Raw genomic sequence first — 16,797 nt, forward strand, 5'->3', positions numbered from 1 at the left:
ATAATTTGTCCGATTCCAATTTTCCGTGTAAGAAGTAAGAACTGCACATAGTATAATATTTTGTTTATGTTTGTCTACATTCTATTCAAAACTGCACCAGACAACAGGCTACCTTCTCCAAGTGTTCCTATTTTCTGAAGTGAAGCATTACAGCACACCTCTCCTTTATGCACCAGAGTTAAGGTCCTGAGACGACTCCTTCTCTTTACTTATGGCATTCTTTCACCGAATCACTTAAACAATAATTGTCAGCAAGTGTCTTTAGGTGAATGATGTATCTACTGACAAACAACATACAAAAAAAATGGGGAGGGGGGGGGGCAATAAAAGGTTGGAAATTGGCCGATTAATAGTTGTATTATTAATCTGAAAGTTAAAGATTTGACAACAGCCAGTTACCAGGCTGCTTGTGTGCTGCTAATTGATGACAAATAGCCTTATTTTGCATTGGTTTTAAAACAAACCCCATACAATACCTACAGCACATGCCAAAAGATGGTCACCAAAAATGTGATCAGTCAAATTTAAAAAGTTTGAACTTTAAACAGGTGAGAGCGGCAAAGTGGGACGATGTCACTAAAAGAGTGCCAATTGACTCCATGAAACAGTGGAAAAGAAACAAATATGAGAGTTCAGTTAGCTTCACTCATCTGTTTGCATTCAGGTGAATGACGGTGATTATGGTGTGTACGCAAAACGGTCACGATCAGCTCAAATGATCACATTCGTACAACTATGTGATTGCAACAGGGGCTATGTAGAATGCATACAGTACACGGCTGACATAGATCCCACACACTGAGAGCCTGTACATCACTCAATAAAGAAATGTTGTTTTTCTTTTCACATGCTTCTATTGAACAAAACAGTTGAACACGCAGAGTGTGAAGGCGTGACAGGTGTAAATCAAAATTATTTTTGTATCAATCACGTTCCAGACAGTCTTCTTATTGCAGGGATGATATAAATGCAATAAAATAGTCAACACAATTAAGGAATTGCACAGCCAGAACTATCTCCTGGGCACTGTGAGAGAAGTCGAGAGTGCTCTGCATGGGTTGAATGCTGATTGGTTGAAAAATAGCCTTTTACAAGAAAGGGACTGACAATAGCAGAGTTCCCCACAAAGGGGCAAAGACCATGAAACAACCGTAAACCAACAAGTGAGTTTGGGAACCATAGACAATGATTGCACTGGACATTCAGTTTTACTCCTCTACAAAGCAGTTCATTGTCTGCTATCACTTGTATTTTAGATGCCAGGTATAAGATAAATGACTGACAACAGTGAACATTTTTTTTAAAAAATAGATGAAAAACATGAGACAATATCAGAAGAAAAACACTTGAGGTTTTCTGAATTCAACCTATTACAGGGCACGCAATGCTTAGCCTAAGACGCAGCAGTGTTGATTAAACCAGTGGGAAAGTGCAGCAAATTTGGAACTATAGGAAACCATACTTTGGCTAATTTCAAATGTTTCCAAAGTCTGATTTGAGCAAATTCAGAGATTTGCATGGAAAAATGTTAGATTTGTTTGACAGTAGTTGCTAAAAACTGTTAAAAAAGCAGACAACTGTGTTTCACTGAATTGTGGAGATGTACCCTTAAACCAGGGGTCTCCAACCTTTTTTCCCTCTGAGAGCTACTTTAACAAAATAAAAATGGCCGAGAGCTACTTGTGTTTTGTAACATTTATTATCATCGCTCATTTTGAACAAACTCAATAAGCCTTCTTTTCCTGAACATTTACAATATGTTACTGTCCACATCTCTCATTCTGTATTAAAACATCACAAAAATAACGAACAAAAATTGCATTCACAATAAAAGCCATTTAGTTCAGTTCAATATTGAGCAGTGAAGGTGTGTGTGAATGTGTTCAGAAGTTCTGCCTTTTTAACTAGTGAGATGACTGACACTGCAAGGAGTCAACAAGAGAGGTGTATGCTGGAGTGTATCCACTTAAGTTCACTCTTATGGAGTCATTTAAATGTTCATCAGTCAGTCTCGTTCTGAGCTTTGATTTCAGGACATTCATGTCAGAAAAAGCTGACTCACAGAGGTATGTAGACCCAAACAAAGCAGACATTTTCAGAGCTGCTTGGTGAAGATTTTCATAATTATCTGGCTCTACCAAGCTCCAGAAATGCTGTGAATGCTGCTGAGACTTTAACTGCACATTGTTTTGAAGGTTTATAACCTCCATTTCCATTTCCACAGGATCGACACAGAAAAGTTCAGCCATCTGTCCTGAAATCTCACTTATGTCCACATTCATGAAAGGGTTGGCCATAAATGTCACACATGGCTCAAGTTTCTCAAAGTCACTGAATCTGTCAGCAAACTCCTGTCCAAGCCTTGATAAGAGGTCACAATACTTGGACACATTTAAAACGCTGGCTGCACCTGTGTGACTGTCCAGCATCTTTGAGATAGAGGAGAAGCGCTGAAATCTTCTGCTTTTCACTTGCTGAATGTACAATGACAGTTTTGCACTGAATGCCTTGACAGCACTGATCATGTTGTCGCCATCGTAAACTCACTAGCCTAGCAAGCCAGACCTGTACAGCTTTTATTGACGCTGGATAATAGTGTGGGCGGGATAAACGGTTGTCTGTTAAGTTGGCGAAAAACCAATCAGAGCGTCGTCCCACCAACAGAGCAAGCTGGTAAATTAAACTTTTACCGTACCCGGTGAGCAAAACTCCGAAAACGTCCTTTTTTTTCAAGAAAAACTTAAGTGCAGTTATCTGTTCGTCTCGCAAAGAAAAATGTATATTTAAATCTTCTAGAGTCGCTGCCAAAGCCAACTCGAAAGACTGTTTGCTGGGCGCAGCCATTGTTTACCTCTTTCTGGAACTACACACTGAAACGTAGCACCTCTGTCGTCACTAGGTAGCCCAGCCTCCGACCCCGCTCCTCACGATTTGATTGGCCTGATTAAGTTTCGATTTTTAGCCTCGCAAAACGACCACAAGTGACTAGACTGCGCCCGGGAGCAAATTCAATTTGGGGTCGCTGGTCAGTGACCAGTCGATGGTCAGATCACCTCTGACTCATCAAGATTTGCCGAGAGACCAATTAAGTTTTCAAATTAATGTATGATTCATTGGCCCTTTGGCGAGCTACTTGGAAAGGGGCGGCGAGCGACTGGTAGCTCGAGAGCGACGTGTTGGAGACTCCTGCCTTAAACAATCTTTTTCTATTCAGGATCTTTAGGTCAGGTCGAAAATCCCAATTCCATGACAAAGTGAGACTGAGTATATAAGGCAGGCAAAAGCTAACTCCAGCCATAACACTGTAATGTTTTAAATGGGCCTACAACAATGCATTAACCTTGGACTAGTAAATAGCTAGCTAACTATTCTGACTTCTTCAGAAAAATGTGCCTGGATGCCAGAATTTGCAGAACCTGGGCTGTCTACTTAAACTGCAAAAGAGCAATGAGAAATTAAAAAAGTGGATTCTGAAGAGTGGATTCATTTTGTGAAGAGCCCACAGTGTAATCAGGAGTCAGGAGAGACTCTGATAAAGAGTTGAGGATCATCACCAACACCCACCTCATTTTATACCGGGTAGTTTTACAAACTTTTACCAGAGACATCGGGGATTAGGGGATACACCGAACCATTGCTGCAACTGAATGCTCCGTAGGACATACCTGCCATGAGAAAGTAAGTTCCAGTTTAATAAAATAGATACCGCTAACAAACTTTCCAAAAGCGGAAAGTGACCAAAATATTTAATATATGCAATGTGCGTTTAGGATTTCACATCTAAGCAGTATAGTTTGATTAAAAGTTGACCCGTTATTGTGTGAGTGGAAACACCACTATCATTTGAGTGCAGAGAACACTGCTAATTTTCTTATTATTTTGATCCGATTTCATTTACTTGGCAACTGCATTAATAATTCATGTTTGGCTGAGTGGTTAAAATAATGATATATTTGTCTGTGATAGGAAAAGGGTTGCCATGATACTAGAATTCCAACCTTGGTACATCTAACTAGGAAAATACTATTTTCGATACCACAGAGGGAAAAACAGCTAATTATGATGCATTAAATGTATATAATCAACAAGGCACTTGATCAGCTTTTTAAAAATGTCCTTTTAATTCAAAAACAGAAGCACAAGAACAAAAAGGAGCACAATTAATGCAACTCTTTGGAACTTTTTCATTCTTATTCTTTTATCTTGACTGCATTGCTGATAGATAAATAATTTGGTAATAAACAGACCAGAGAAATGACCAAAATCACCATATTTCTCTTTTACGTGAAAGCAAAAGTGTCAGAGTAAAGTTGTTCTTTACAAGAAAAAAACTCGAATAAAAAGATAAATAGACACCCTTATATCAATCCATTCTCCTAAAAGAACCCATCAGTTTAGCCTTTCTGTCGGCTAAACTGCCTGTTCATTTCCAAAACATCCGTCAGTTATGTTGTTAAGATGGAATAAATGCCTCTTTACCCAAGATATTTGGTTGACACATCAGTCACTTTCAATGGGCTGCAGAAGTACTCTGATATTAATTTAGGCTCTGCCTTTACAGCGTGGTTGGATATACTGACTTTTATTGTCATTTCTCTCTCTTCGGTAAAGACTGTTTAGTTGATTCCTGCCTTTCAAAGCTGCAGATAGACCCGCTGCTGTTCATCAGTGAATCCGTTTCTGCAGAGTTCATGGAAGTTTGTGGCAACAAACTAGAGCTCCAATAGCAATTGTAGATTATTGAGTTGGAATTGAGTTCCCTTCTTTGAAACATTTTTAGCCTACAAACTGCGTGACCATTTAATATCTGGAGGAGGAGGTCTTTGCCTGCTGATTACATATCACATCCTCACCGGTCATTTGGGACTGTCCCGTCACAGGTCTGAGTGCTCCCTTCTTTTGAAAAATGAACCGACAGCTCAAGGGGTTAAGCAAAGCTGGAGTGACAAGCTTTTCACTGAACAGACAGGGAGATGAATACCCACAGTTTTAATTGTTTGCAGATTTTCACCTCCTTCTGATGAGGAAAAAAAAAGATAAATAAACAAACACTAGGCCTTTTTCCTAGTCACACTGGTGTGCCTCACTGCAGCGGTCTACAAAAATGTCCACAAGAAAAAAGAAAGGGAAAAGAAAAGTCACAGTCCGAGGCTCTTAAACAATAAAACCAACGTTAGGTTAGCTTTATGCTGGCGACAGCAAGCAGCTCCCTGCTGTAAATGCAACAGTGTTCAGCTGCAATGAGGGGAGGGGTCGTGTGTTTGTGTGCTCTGTGAAGTCAACTGGAAGAGGTGAAGACGGCGCTGTTTGCTTCGATACTGCCGCAGATGACCATCGATTAGCATTGGAGTATAATAACGATGGACATGACAAACTCAGAATTTGATTTATGTCTGTTTCACTCTGACTTTAAAGAGGTCAGAACCATGCAGAACGCAGAGGGAAACGCCAATGCACCCTGAAATGGGACAACCAATCATCCGGAGTAGACTTTGTGTGAATCAGAATATCACAAGTGTGAGCATGGTCATAATTATATCTCATCATATATTGATAGAGTTTCACTGCGCTGTGTTTATTCATCAACATTCATAATTCATTTACAGACGTTTGAATAAGGATACTTGGACAATGTCCATTTTTTTCGAAAATGCCTGTGTTGGGTGTAGGGTTTCACAGGAATGTTAATGTAGCTGCTACGATATCTTTAAACCAACTAAGAAGGAAGGGGTAAAGTGTTATACCCCTTTAATGCATGACCCAGGTTGAATTAATTCACATATACTCCCAACATTATAGGCTGACGTGAAGTGATGGCAGGTGCAATGATGTTGATCCACAACTCCCAATCATACACTGCATCATCTTCACTGATGACTCACATTACACTCACTTAGCAAAGTCACATTGTGATATTACATAACACTATCTGCAGCTATAGTGGAGGAGTTGCACTGAGCTGAAGCATCAGCTGCGAAAACATGAGCAAATAAATAAATAAATCAAGCAAGTCTTCATGTCATCAACTGAATCTCATCCCTTTCTCTCCCCCAACCTCCACGGATGCCGTGATTGCCTGGCACAGGCAGCTCAAACAACAGCTCGAGGCAGATGTTAGCTGACAGCCCGATGTCAGCTCACCAGAACACGCAGCTGCACACGGAAGCACACAGAGTAAACTGCAGCACATCACACAAACAGGCAGATGCAGTGAGAGCAAAGCAGGACCGACAGACATGGAGACAGTGGCACAGGTGGAGTTTGGGAGAAGGCAGCGGCGCAGCCTCCGATGCAGCTGATTTTACCTGCAGAGGAGACATGACATTCCGTGCCCTCTAAATCCGGCTACAGAACGCTGCTCTCCCTGCAGCTGCTGCAGACGCCCTTCACTAGCTAACACCAGCACAGCAAAGAGAAGAGCAGCAAAATATCCCATAGGTTTAAGAGGTGCTGTTCCTAACACGAGCAAGTGGAGACACTGAGCCGGAAGAGTGTACGGGAGGGAGAGCCAGAGAGAGGAGCGCAGAGATGGGGCCAGGAGAGGGAGAAAGAGTGGAGGTGTAGTGCACAGCTCCAGCGGACAGGAAGAGAAAGATCGCTAAGTAGTTGGTTATGAGCAGGCTTGATTAAGAGGACTGCAAATTTTCTGTTCAGAATTTTCCTACTTTTATCAGGCAGTTTAAATGCTGCAGTTTAGCTGCAGGTCCTTGTCTGTACAGCCAGTAACTATTCATTTTGGATATAATCGAAAGACTGTTTTGCATAACAAATACAAATATAGCTGCAAGCAGCGATGTGGGGGTCCTAGCAGAATGGCACAATAGGCAAGGCTTGGGCTGCTCAGGAAGGCGTCGTGAGTTCATGCACCACGCTTGGCATCGATACATCAATGCATCGCAGAGATACGGCCAAATGTCCCATTTGCGCGTCGGCGTGGAGTTTGATTGGCTGCCGCGGTTACACGGAAGTGAAATAAAAAAATCCACATGATAACTTATGTGCGGCTTGGTCTGAAGATTCTATTTGCCAAGTTCCGTCGAGATTGGACACTCTCAGAGGCCTGAAATGCTTTTTGGAGGTTTTCGATTAAATTCAAAATGGCGGACAATCCAAGATGGCGCATATGACATTATTTGATGCGTTGACCTCGTCTGCATTCAGGGATTCCAACGGTACCTCATTTGTGAAATTTGGCCCAAGGGGTCCAAAGATATGGGCAAATATGCATTTTTGCTACATATAGCGCCACCTATAGGCCGAACGTCACCAAACTTCTTGGGCCTCTTAACTTAGCAGTCTTGAGTCTGTGTTATAAGTTTGACGTCATAACATCAAATGGTTGCCAAGATATGACCTCACTTCCGGTTTGGGGGCGTCAACCTCAAGTTTGATTGGCTTTTATGGAAAAATGGAAGCCTAATTAAAAATTCCACTCGATAACTTTTGTGCGGCTTGGTCTTAAGAGTCTATGTGCCAAGTTTCGTGATAATTGGACAATCTCTGTGACCTGAAATGCTTTTTTAAGCTTTTTGATAAAATTCAAAATGGCGGAAAATCTAAGTATACGCAAATTGACGTCATAGGGTGCGTTGGACTCGTCATGATCCAAGGATTCCAAGGATGCCTTATTTGTGAAATTTGGACCATGGAGTCCAAAGTTATTAGGCTGAATGCACTTTGAACTTTGGCGTGTTGGTGGCGCTACAGAGTAAGCTCTTGGGCCATGAAAATTCTTGAGTTTGTGATTGGCACTTGGCTAATTACGTGTGCCAAATTTCACAACTTTTTACCATAGCGTTCATGGGGCTGCCATAGACTTACATTGCAGCAGAAACTGAACAATAATAATAATAATAGGAATAGCTACTAACTCAATGGGTTCCTGCAGCTTCGCTGCTAGGACCCCCAATTATGCATTTTCAAAAACATGAAACCAGCAAAAGCAGAGGAGGAAATCTTGGCACATTTTCATGCCTTGTGTTTTCTTAAGAAGACTGTAATATATTAGCTCAATTGTCATGCACAATACCTTTGTTAAAATGGAAGCTTAGCAAAGTTTACTTTGAAGCTGCCGTGCAAATGTCCTTTTGCAAGAAAGGAATATGCACATAAAATAACATTTTATTGTGAGTCATCTTATTATCAAAACCTTTTGACCTAAAGTTGTATCCTCGCTGTCACTGTTTGTATACACAATATTCAAAATGAAGAGCTGTTTTAAAGAAACATTCACTACTGAAGCCATTATAACACATCTTCTCCTTCTAACACTTTAGCCCTTTTGAGTAAGTTTTAAGGATCTGCTCACCTGCAAACAATCCTTTGGGTTTTTTGCAAATGTTGAGAACAATTTTCAACTCAAGTCTGTGAAAAAATTTGCAACTGGTGATACTTAGAAAGAATGAATTACTCACTGATAACATCAGAATATATGCCTCCGCTTCCTTTTCTCTATAAACAAGGTTGCAATACAAGCAAAACACTTGGGTTTTCCCCAATTCCCCTTTTTTTCTTTCCTGATACATGCAAATCTCTTGGTAGGTTGAGGCTCACTATCTGGCCTCGCTGTGAAAGTTACACACACAGACACACACATACTTTCCCATCCTGTTCAGTAACTGTTTTAGTGTCTGAGCATGTCACCGTTGCTTCTGAGACAACCGGAACACCCGCCGCCGGGGTGAGAAACTAATGATACGGATCGTTTTCTCAACTCAAAGTGAGTTCTGGAGAAGCAGAAACAGCAGTCAATGCAGATGTTACATGTGGCTAATTTCAGGTGACTGTTAAACAGGAACAAACCTGAGAAAAGGGAAACATTATCATGACAAAAATGTGTTTGCACAGCTTTCTGTCCACCAAAGAGCCCTCTACTGCCTTTTGTAGTTCACTGAGTGGCATTAACAAGTTTACAGATGCCGCTAATGTTCCATGTAATTCCATTTTCACAATCTGGGTGCCCACCAAGACAAATAATATGTTCAGAATCAAATAACGAAGCACAGAAATCCAATTTGCCTGATCAGAACTAGTAGCAGGAAAACAAACTGCCCTCTAGAATTCTTGTAAGAAGTAGACATAAATGAGTATGTAGGTTGAAAGAGTACATTTGCTTTGTTGTGTTTCCCCTTTGAGTCAATATATAGTCTGACAGACGACAGCACATAGGCAAACAGAAGGTACTGTGTGCCCTGACTTTAATTTACAGTATTATCACTGTTAAGAGATAAAAATAAAACAATTATGACAACTGTAAATTCAAACTCTTAACGCTGTTCTTTGGTTTTTCTTGTTTTCTATCAAATCTTTGCCTTGTCAACGAGTACCGGGAGCTGTTTTTCATTAGTGTAAAAAGAGCTCCGTGCAGACGGAGACATAACGAACAACATGCAACAGACATTGCTCACCTCTCCTCTTGGATTAATGGTGTCAAGAAGCGAGTGCAGTCATCTTCGTGGCTGCTCTGCAGACTGCTTTGCTGGCTGCTTTGCTGGCTGCTTTGCTGGCTGCTGCGTGGTGAAGAGAAATCACATGATGTAATGTGATGTCAACTTAGCTCAAAATATAAAGAAAAAGAAAAGGCAGAAACAAGACAAGAACACTATTTCACGAACATTTTTGTTAATTCTTCACATTATTTGGAACTTCTCCTAATCTTGGACATTGTGAGGAGGATATGACAGAATAGAAGTCTGTCAAAATGCCTGCAAATTAGGAGTCAAATATATACATGCAATGACATCCTGTATATATAGCAACACTCTGCTCATAAAGTGTAGACTTTTGTCAATACTGGTCCAATCCTCTCCTTGCACAATTTCAGTGATAACACTAGATGGGGCTATATGACACTGGCTATGGAAAAGGAAACAGCTCTATTTTGGGTTATTGGCATGTGAAAATAATAATTGATGTAAAGAAAAACATGATTCCCCATAAAATACTCAAGTACCCAGAAATGTTTTGAATAATGACATCTGTGGCTGAATTTTGACCACATTTTATGCAGAAGTTCAAGTTTAGACATAAAAGGTGGTTTAGTTTTCCGTTCAGTTATTGAGTCCAGGGGTTTTCAAATCCAAGATAAAGTTTGCAATAAGGACGCTGCTGTCACTCTGCTTTGTTCTATGAAATTCCAGGATTACTGGCTTGTGCTTATCTTGTCTGATCTCACACACATCTATGGAGTAACAATTTTCAGACTACACTTCACACATAAATGATTGGTCCTAAGGTATTTATTACCATTGCCATCTGAGTTCTTCAACCACATTGCAAACATTTAATTTATTCTTTTGATGACCACTGTGACATTTCCTCTCCTGCATCCACTGAGCCAGCCCCTCTGGGGAGGCCCACCTCACACTCCAAAAAATCTTTGATGGAGTATAAACTCTACAAATGACACAGCAGAGCAATAGCCTTTTTTTCTTATCGCGAAAGCTTTCTCTATTTCAAGATTGCCCTTGTCATTGCATTCATACTGTGACATTTAAGAATAAAGCCATTCTGTTGGGGAACATCTTCATTAATTCACACACTCGCACTGCATGATGCCCTGATACATTTCCTTAACAGAACTGGGTTTTATGAAGCCTTAAGGGATACCAGAATGTATATATATATATATATATATATATATATATATATATATATATATATATATATATATATATATATATATATAAAAAGCATCATTTTGGAGGCTGAAATTAATTTGCTACAGTCAGGGTCCACACAAGCAATCAGTTTGCTGTAAACGTCTCAGTTTGTAAAGATCTTGCTGTTCTCTGTGAGGAAAGAAGCTGCCAGCTCTTTACAAGCGTCTTACAGTTTTCGTCCCATGAAATTTGATTTCACAACATCCCATTGGCTCCACCCACTCTTATATCTGCTCATGCCTCATCTTTTCCAGTTGCTTTCCGTCCATAAACTGCTCAGTGCCGGGAGGATATATGTGATGTAAAATACCGTGTTTATTCTGATGTTATGCAAGTGTTTAAGCTTGTACCTTTGTCCTTTTCAGGATTGATCATTTTACAGGACAAGATCAGTGAGTTGACGTGGCATAGGTCCTTGCTGAATTATTCATAACCCATACACAATAGATTGCATATCCTCTTTGAACAGGACAGCAAGGACGCGTAATCAAATACTATCAAGTTTCCGACGTCGTTTGCAGTGACATCGATTTATAGTGCAGAAAAACTATGAAAACAGTGTGACAGTCACAGCTACATAGATGGGTCACATTCAAGGTGATGGATGATGAGGGCTCACTTGCTCTGATCCATGATCATACCGTGTGAGTCGTCTGCATTGTAAAGATACTTCTTTCAGGTTAAAGTTCAATTTTAGTTAAAAATACTTTGACATAGTTATTTCAGCGATCTACAACCATCAGTTTTCCCTCACTGCAATGTTCAAATTATTCCCGGAAACATGTTCAAACGTTTGTTTTTCCTTTCAAGGCTATGTAAGAGGTTGCGAGTCTGAAATATTTAAATGACTGGACGAGGTGGAAGCAGCGAGGCTGGGCGAACACTATTCCACCGCTTCCTCAAAATAGCTCTGCTCTTATCATGCAGATCTCACTGTGTCTGCGAGCCTCCACTGACTCTCAAAAGCACAGTTTAATACAACTACAGAGCACACATTACGGTCGTGAGAAGAGGGAAGTACGTCCTCTTTCGTCGCCAAGGTTTACATATCACGGCATATGGAGGAAAAAAAATAAAAATAAAAATCACCTGGTCCTCACCAGGTTAGAGTCGGGCAACCTCAGAGGAACGGCATTAAATATTACACCGTGTCCTTATTCTTTAACAAAAACTGAGATGAAATGCAGGAGCACTGTGTGTGACTCTTAAAAAATTTAGGGTTAGGGGTTCAGGACCAGCCCAAGATAAGTGAAAATGATTGGCTACCTGAGAGCCACAATCTCTCCAGCAACTAGAGGAGCCAGAAATGTGAGATTTCTGGAAAATCTACAAAGATTCTTCCAGCCAAACTGTCCAAGAGGCTGAATTTGTGATTTTCCATTGAGATTCACCATATTTTATCCCCTGTTCCTCTGGGATGTAACTGTTACGATTACTTCTCCCATTTGTGCCTCATATAGATTGTGCTTGTTGCTTCAGTTTCTTGAAGACTCTTCTTTAATCTTGAAATTCCTTTCAACCCAGAATCTGTCTGTAGGCACTTATAAAAGACATTCAGCAAGTTTTTTTTTTTTCCAAATTCCACCCAACCGTCTTTTATTCAACTAGATATGTGATGACATGCTTGAAGGAATATAAAGAAAATCCCTGTTGTTTAAGCCGTATTGTTTGTTCAGTTTCGGGAATTCGCATAGAATCCCTTAGTTGTACAAGGTGTAGTAAGCAGATTGGCCTCTATTGGCCCGGATCGTGAAACTTGCATCTGTCTTGTTTGAGGTAAAGTCACAGTCATGTAAACACCATCTCAGATTCTTTATATCTTCAAGCAGACCTCCTTTTGAAATTATATTTAACCATATTTCTAGAGGGAGGTTGATCAACTTATTCCCAGTTTCCATTAAGCTTTCAATCAACTCTTTCTCGCCTAATCAAGCTTGAGCCGGAATGTCCTTGGATGGATTTTGCTCTATTTATTTCCACTTTGCTTTGTAGCTAGAACTACACCAGCAGTAAAGGCTTCTCAGTTGAGCTAACACGTAATAGCAAACAAGGAAGAGCAAAGCCTCTTATTTTTAGGCAATAAAGAGTCCCCTTTATTGCCAAATGTACCGTAATAATAATCTATCCAATTCCTTAAATTGTTGGTCACTTATTACAATTGGAAGAGTCTGAAATAAGTAGAACATCCTGGGAAAGATATTCATTTTTACTGATTCAATTCTAGACTCAAAACTAAACCTTGGGATACAGTTCCAACTCCGTCTGTCTTCATTTATCTTTTGGACCTTAACAATATTCAGTTTGTAGCCTGATACAGAGCCAAAGAGAGACAGCAATGCCAAAATTGAACTGTCTGGATGTGACAGGTAGACTAAAGGCCTCGGTATGCTTCTCCGTCGCTATCCGTCAATCCGACTCCGTGGTCACGCAGAGGCTATTAAACCTTTCGAAGTTCTCGGTCGGGATGTCGGATACGCAAGGCAATTCACCTCCCGATCAGTCGGCATCGCTAGACGACCTAATCTTGCGACGTCTATCGTGAAATTCGTTGATTGATTGTTTACCTTCCACCTCCGTTCCACTCCTCACAGTGAACGATGGCCACTGAGAGAGAAAGACTTTTGTTGGAGTTGGAGCTTATTGCTATTGAAATGCAAATAATTTTGACCAAATGTCGACCGGCACACAGTAAACTCTTTCAAAAATGGTGGTGCTGTTCTGAGAGGAAGGAGCTAAACCGGAAAAGTGATTCCGGAAATGACGTTGTTAGCCGACCAATCACAACCCTTGTGGTCTCCGTGAGTCTCCGTCGCCTCGACGGATAGATAGGAATTTTGGCCGACGCACGCAAGCGACGGAAAGCGTAAATCATAAATCAGCCTTAAGATGCAGATTTGATGTTCTTGATCAGGCATCCTGTTGCAAGGAACTTTAATGGACAGCCCCATCTGGGCCCGGTCTCCAGGACAAAGGAATCCAAAATCCTACCATTAATCTTTATTTTTGCCAATGGGCTATTATACAGTGCTTGATTTCGATGTTTTAAATACGAATTCCCAACTTACTCAGTCGAAGGCTTTTTCTGCATCAAAACTCATGAATACTGCCTCAAGTTCCTTTCCTGCTATATGCGCAATCACATGCAGTGTCCGACTAAAATGCTATCCTGCGTTTTCCTTTTCTGTATAAATCCTGTTTCCATTCAATACCCTGATTGGGCGATAATCACCACAGTCAGGTAGTTAGGTATTAAGGATATCACTTCCTCTAACCGGGACAGTGGGATCAAGCCAGTCTCGAGCACAGAGTTCAATGTTTTCTTTAGTGCTGGTAACAACAGGTCTCTCATTTCCTTAAAGGAGAACTGCGGTATTTTCAACATTAAGCCTCTTTTCTGAGTCATCTGCAATGTTTTAGAACCCCCCTCACCCCTTTTTTGATGTTTACTACTGTCTCCGATATTTGCCTAATTTTGATTCATCTCAACCTGCTTCAGAACGGCAAGTCATGCGCATATCCAAAAAGATCCGTAAAAGCACAATAAACGTCCGTTTTCAAAATCATCAACTCACCGGAGTGGTTACTGGTGTGCACTGGTAATCCATATCAAATTTCGTTGCGAAAAGTTGCTTCTGTCGTGTTTTATTTGGCAGCTCGTTCATGCTCGCACTATTTTCTTAGCGGTGGTGGAGTAATATCAACGAACATCCAGTGCAAAATGTCAAATAAAACACGACAGAAGCAACTTTTCACAACGAAATTTGATATGGATTACCAGTGCACACCAGTAACCACTCCGGTGAGTTGATGATTTTGAAAACGGACGTTTATTGTGCTTTTACGGACCTTTTTGGACATGCGCATGACTTGCCGTTCTGAAGCAGGTTGAGATGAATCAAAATTAGGCAAATACCGGAGACAGCAGTAAACATCAAAAAAGCGGTGAGGGTGGTTCTAAAACATTGCAGACGACTCAGAAAAGAGGCTTAATGTTGAAAATACCGCAGTTCTCCTTTAAAGCACTCGAAAGGAAGCCACCCAGAACTGCTGCTTTAGATTTGGTCTGTAATTTAAAAGACCACTTTCAAACAATTTGAAGTCCATTGTTCTACAGTGAGTAAAATTCACAAGTGAAAAACATTCAAGATTGCTGCTTCCAGGAGTGGACGTCCCGGCAAGTCCATCCAAATGTCATAATCAATGAAACTGAAATATTCACATGATTTTGACATTCAATCATAACATTGTTTTGGGATTTAAAACATTCAAAGGGTAAAACCGATTCATGTTCCATGTCAGTGATGGAAAGCTGAAGCTTGATCTGAAGCAGATCCTTTCATTAAAACATTGCAAACAATCTGACACAATCAGACTCACAAGCGTGATGATAATTTATCTTAAACCAAACAGTAAACACACAAAGCTTAAAAGCTAGTTTTAATTTATATACAACGCATTTGTATACTTACAACTTTTTTAAAGTGCTTCAGAGGCGAGAAAATAATGCGAACATGGTTCAAACTAGATTCCATCATGAGAGCGTTCAGTTAACTATGAAAGCTTTGTCTTGTTTATACATTAACAGGGCAATTACTTCACAGGCCACTAAAAACTGTGTAAGCATTTCTGAATACTATACATTAACTAGGGACCAGAGCCACGACAGATTTTGTGCTGGCGGTCACAAATGAAGAAAAGACAAGTAATGATGTTTTAACAGTTGCTTTGATGAGGTTAAATGAGGTCTTTCTTTCCTAAACAAGCTTTTGCTAACAGCCCAGCTATCCCAACACAATGAAGCTGCAAAATGTAACTGTGAAAGTTTCCCCAAGAACAGACATTGTTTAAGGAATTTCAACCAGGCATGTCCATGGTTAAAAAGAAAAGGAATTCAGAGGATCAAAGTGCTGTGCAGCCATGGGTGGATACATGTCCAGTATCTTTTGAGCAGTGGACGAAAATAACCACACTTGAAAGGGAAGGAAAAGAAATAAGGACTGCACAACCTAAAAAAACGGACAATGTGATATTCTGTCACAAAGAAAAGTGATCAGAGGTGGTTAGAATTACATTGACTAGGTCTGTTTTTCCACTCAGCATATATACTTGCAGAATACATACTGTGCATTCAAACATATGGTTAATGTATTGCTAGGGGCTGGTACTTACTATGTGACAGTGGTGAGCTAAATGCAAATGAATAATTTTTTAAAAAAAAAGAAGGTTTTCTAATGTCCTCACAAAAACACTGATAACATGTTAACATAGCCAAAGACGGTTTTACAAGTTCACAAGGAAAATTTCAACATGATCATGGGGCTGGACAAAAGATTCCAAATTTAATGGTGTTGTTAACATATTTCTGTTTGGCCAGTTGAGAGCCACACATCTCGTACTTAGTGTAGAGGCTGTTGTTGAATGTTTTTCAATTAAACTGAAATTTCTTGTGAATATGATTGGTATTGGTGCTTTGAACAGTCATTTCTTTTTACGCCGTGTTATTTAGATACCTACTTAGATACCTTCTGCCATTCACTAAACAGCATGGTCAAATTAGCTGCCGCTAAATCTGGAATGTAACTGTATTCCGGACATTTATGGACATACACTACAAAGACAGTGTAGTTCATTGATTGGTGAGTGTGTGTTCGGGGGGAAGGGATGATGTAAGTTATGTGTGCACTTGTGTGACAGTGAGTGGGGAAAAGGGTTGAACTGAAGCACTGCATGCAGCTCTGCTGTAGTAGATTTCATTATTTGGATAGTAAAAACTGCAACATGCAAGTGGGTTGCTAAACATATTTTTTCAGCTGTAGAAATACCCGGGTGCCCTACAGGAAACCCTGGATTATAGCTGGCAATAAGATAGTCACAACAAAAATTGCATTATACTTTTTAACATCATCTGTAAGGATGCCTCTGTATTGTGACAATCGATTCACTTTCTCACAGATGATGGTGCTCTGTACTAAACATGGCTCCAACTACAAAGCCAATGTGTGCCGATGGAAAATGTGTCAACAAAATAAGGCAGCCAGAGGCTACAATTTTCGTATTGGAGCTATGATGCTATGTTGAATTAGTGGTATTAAATGTCGACACTGAAAAAGAAAAACAACAACTCTGACATAGAAGT

At 40.2% G+C, this 16,797-nt stretch overlaps 1 protein-coding gene across 11 annotated transcripts in view; it reads right to left on the minus strand.

Moving 5' to 3' along the window:
• The window catches only part of gramd1bb (GRAM domain containing 1Bb), a 143,515-nt gene that overhangs the window by 79,477 nt on the left and 47,241 nt on the right, over positions 1-16,797 (minus strand). For all 11 annotated transcript variants that reach the window (XM_075473820.1, XM_075473821.1, XM_075473822.1 and 8 more), the window contains exon 3: positions 9,408-9,509. In XM_075473820.1, coding sequence (XP_075329935.1) covers positions 9,408-9,509 — 102 coding nt within the window. The remainder of the gene's footprint in view (positions 1-9,407; positions 9,510-16,797) is intronic.

This window comes from Odontesthes bonariensis, chromosome 9 (assembly GCF_027942865.1).
Source record: "Odontesthes bonariensis isolate fOdoBon6 chromosome 9, fOdoBon6.hap1, whole genome shotgun sequence".
Classification (NCBI taxonomy): domain Eukaryota; kingdom Metazoa; phylum Chordata; class Actinopteri; order Atheriniformes; family Atherinopsidae; genus Odontesthes; species Odontesthes bonariensis.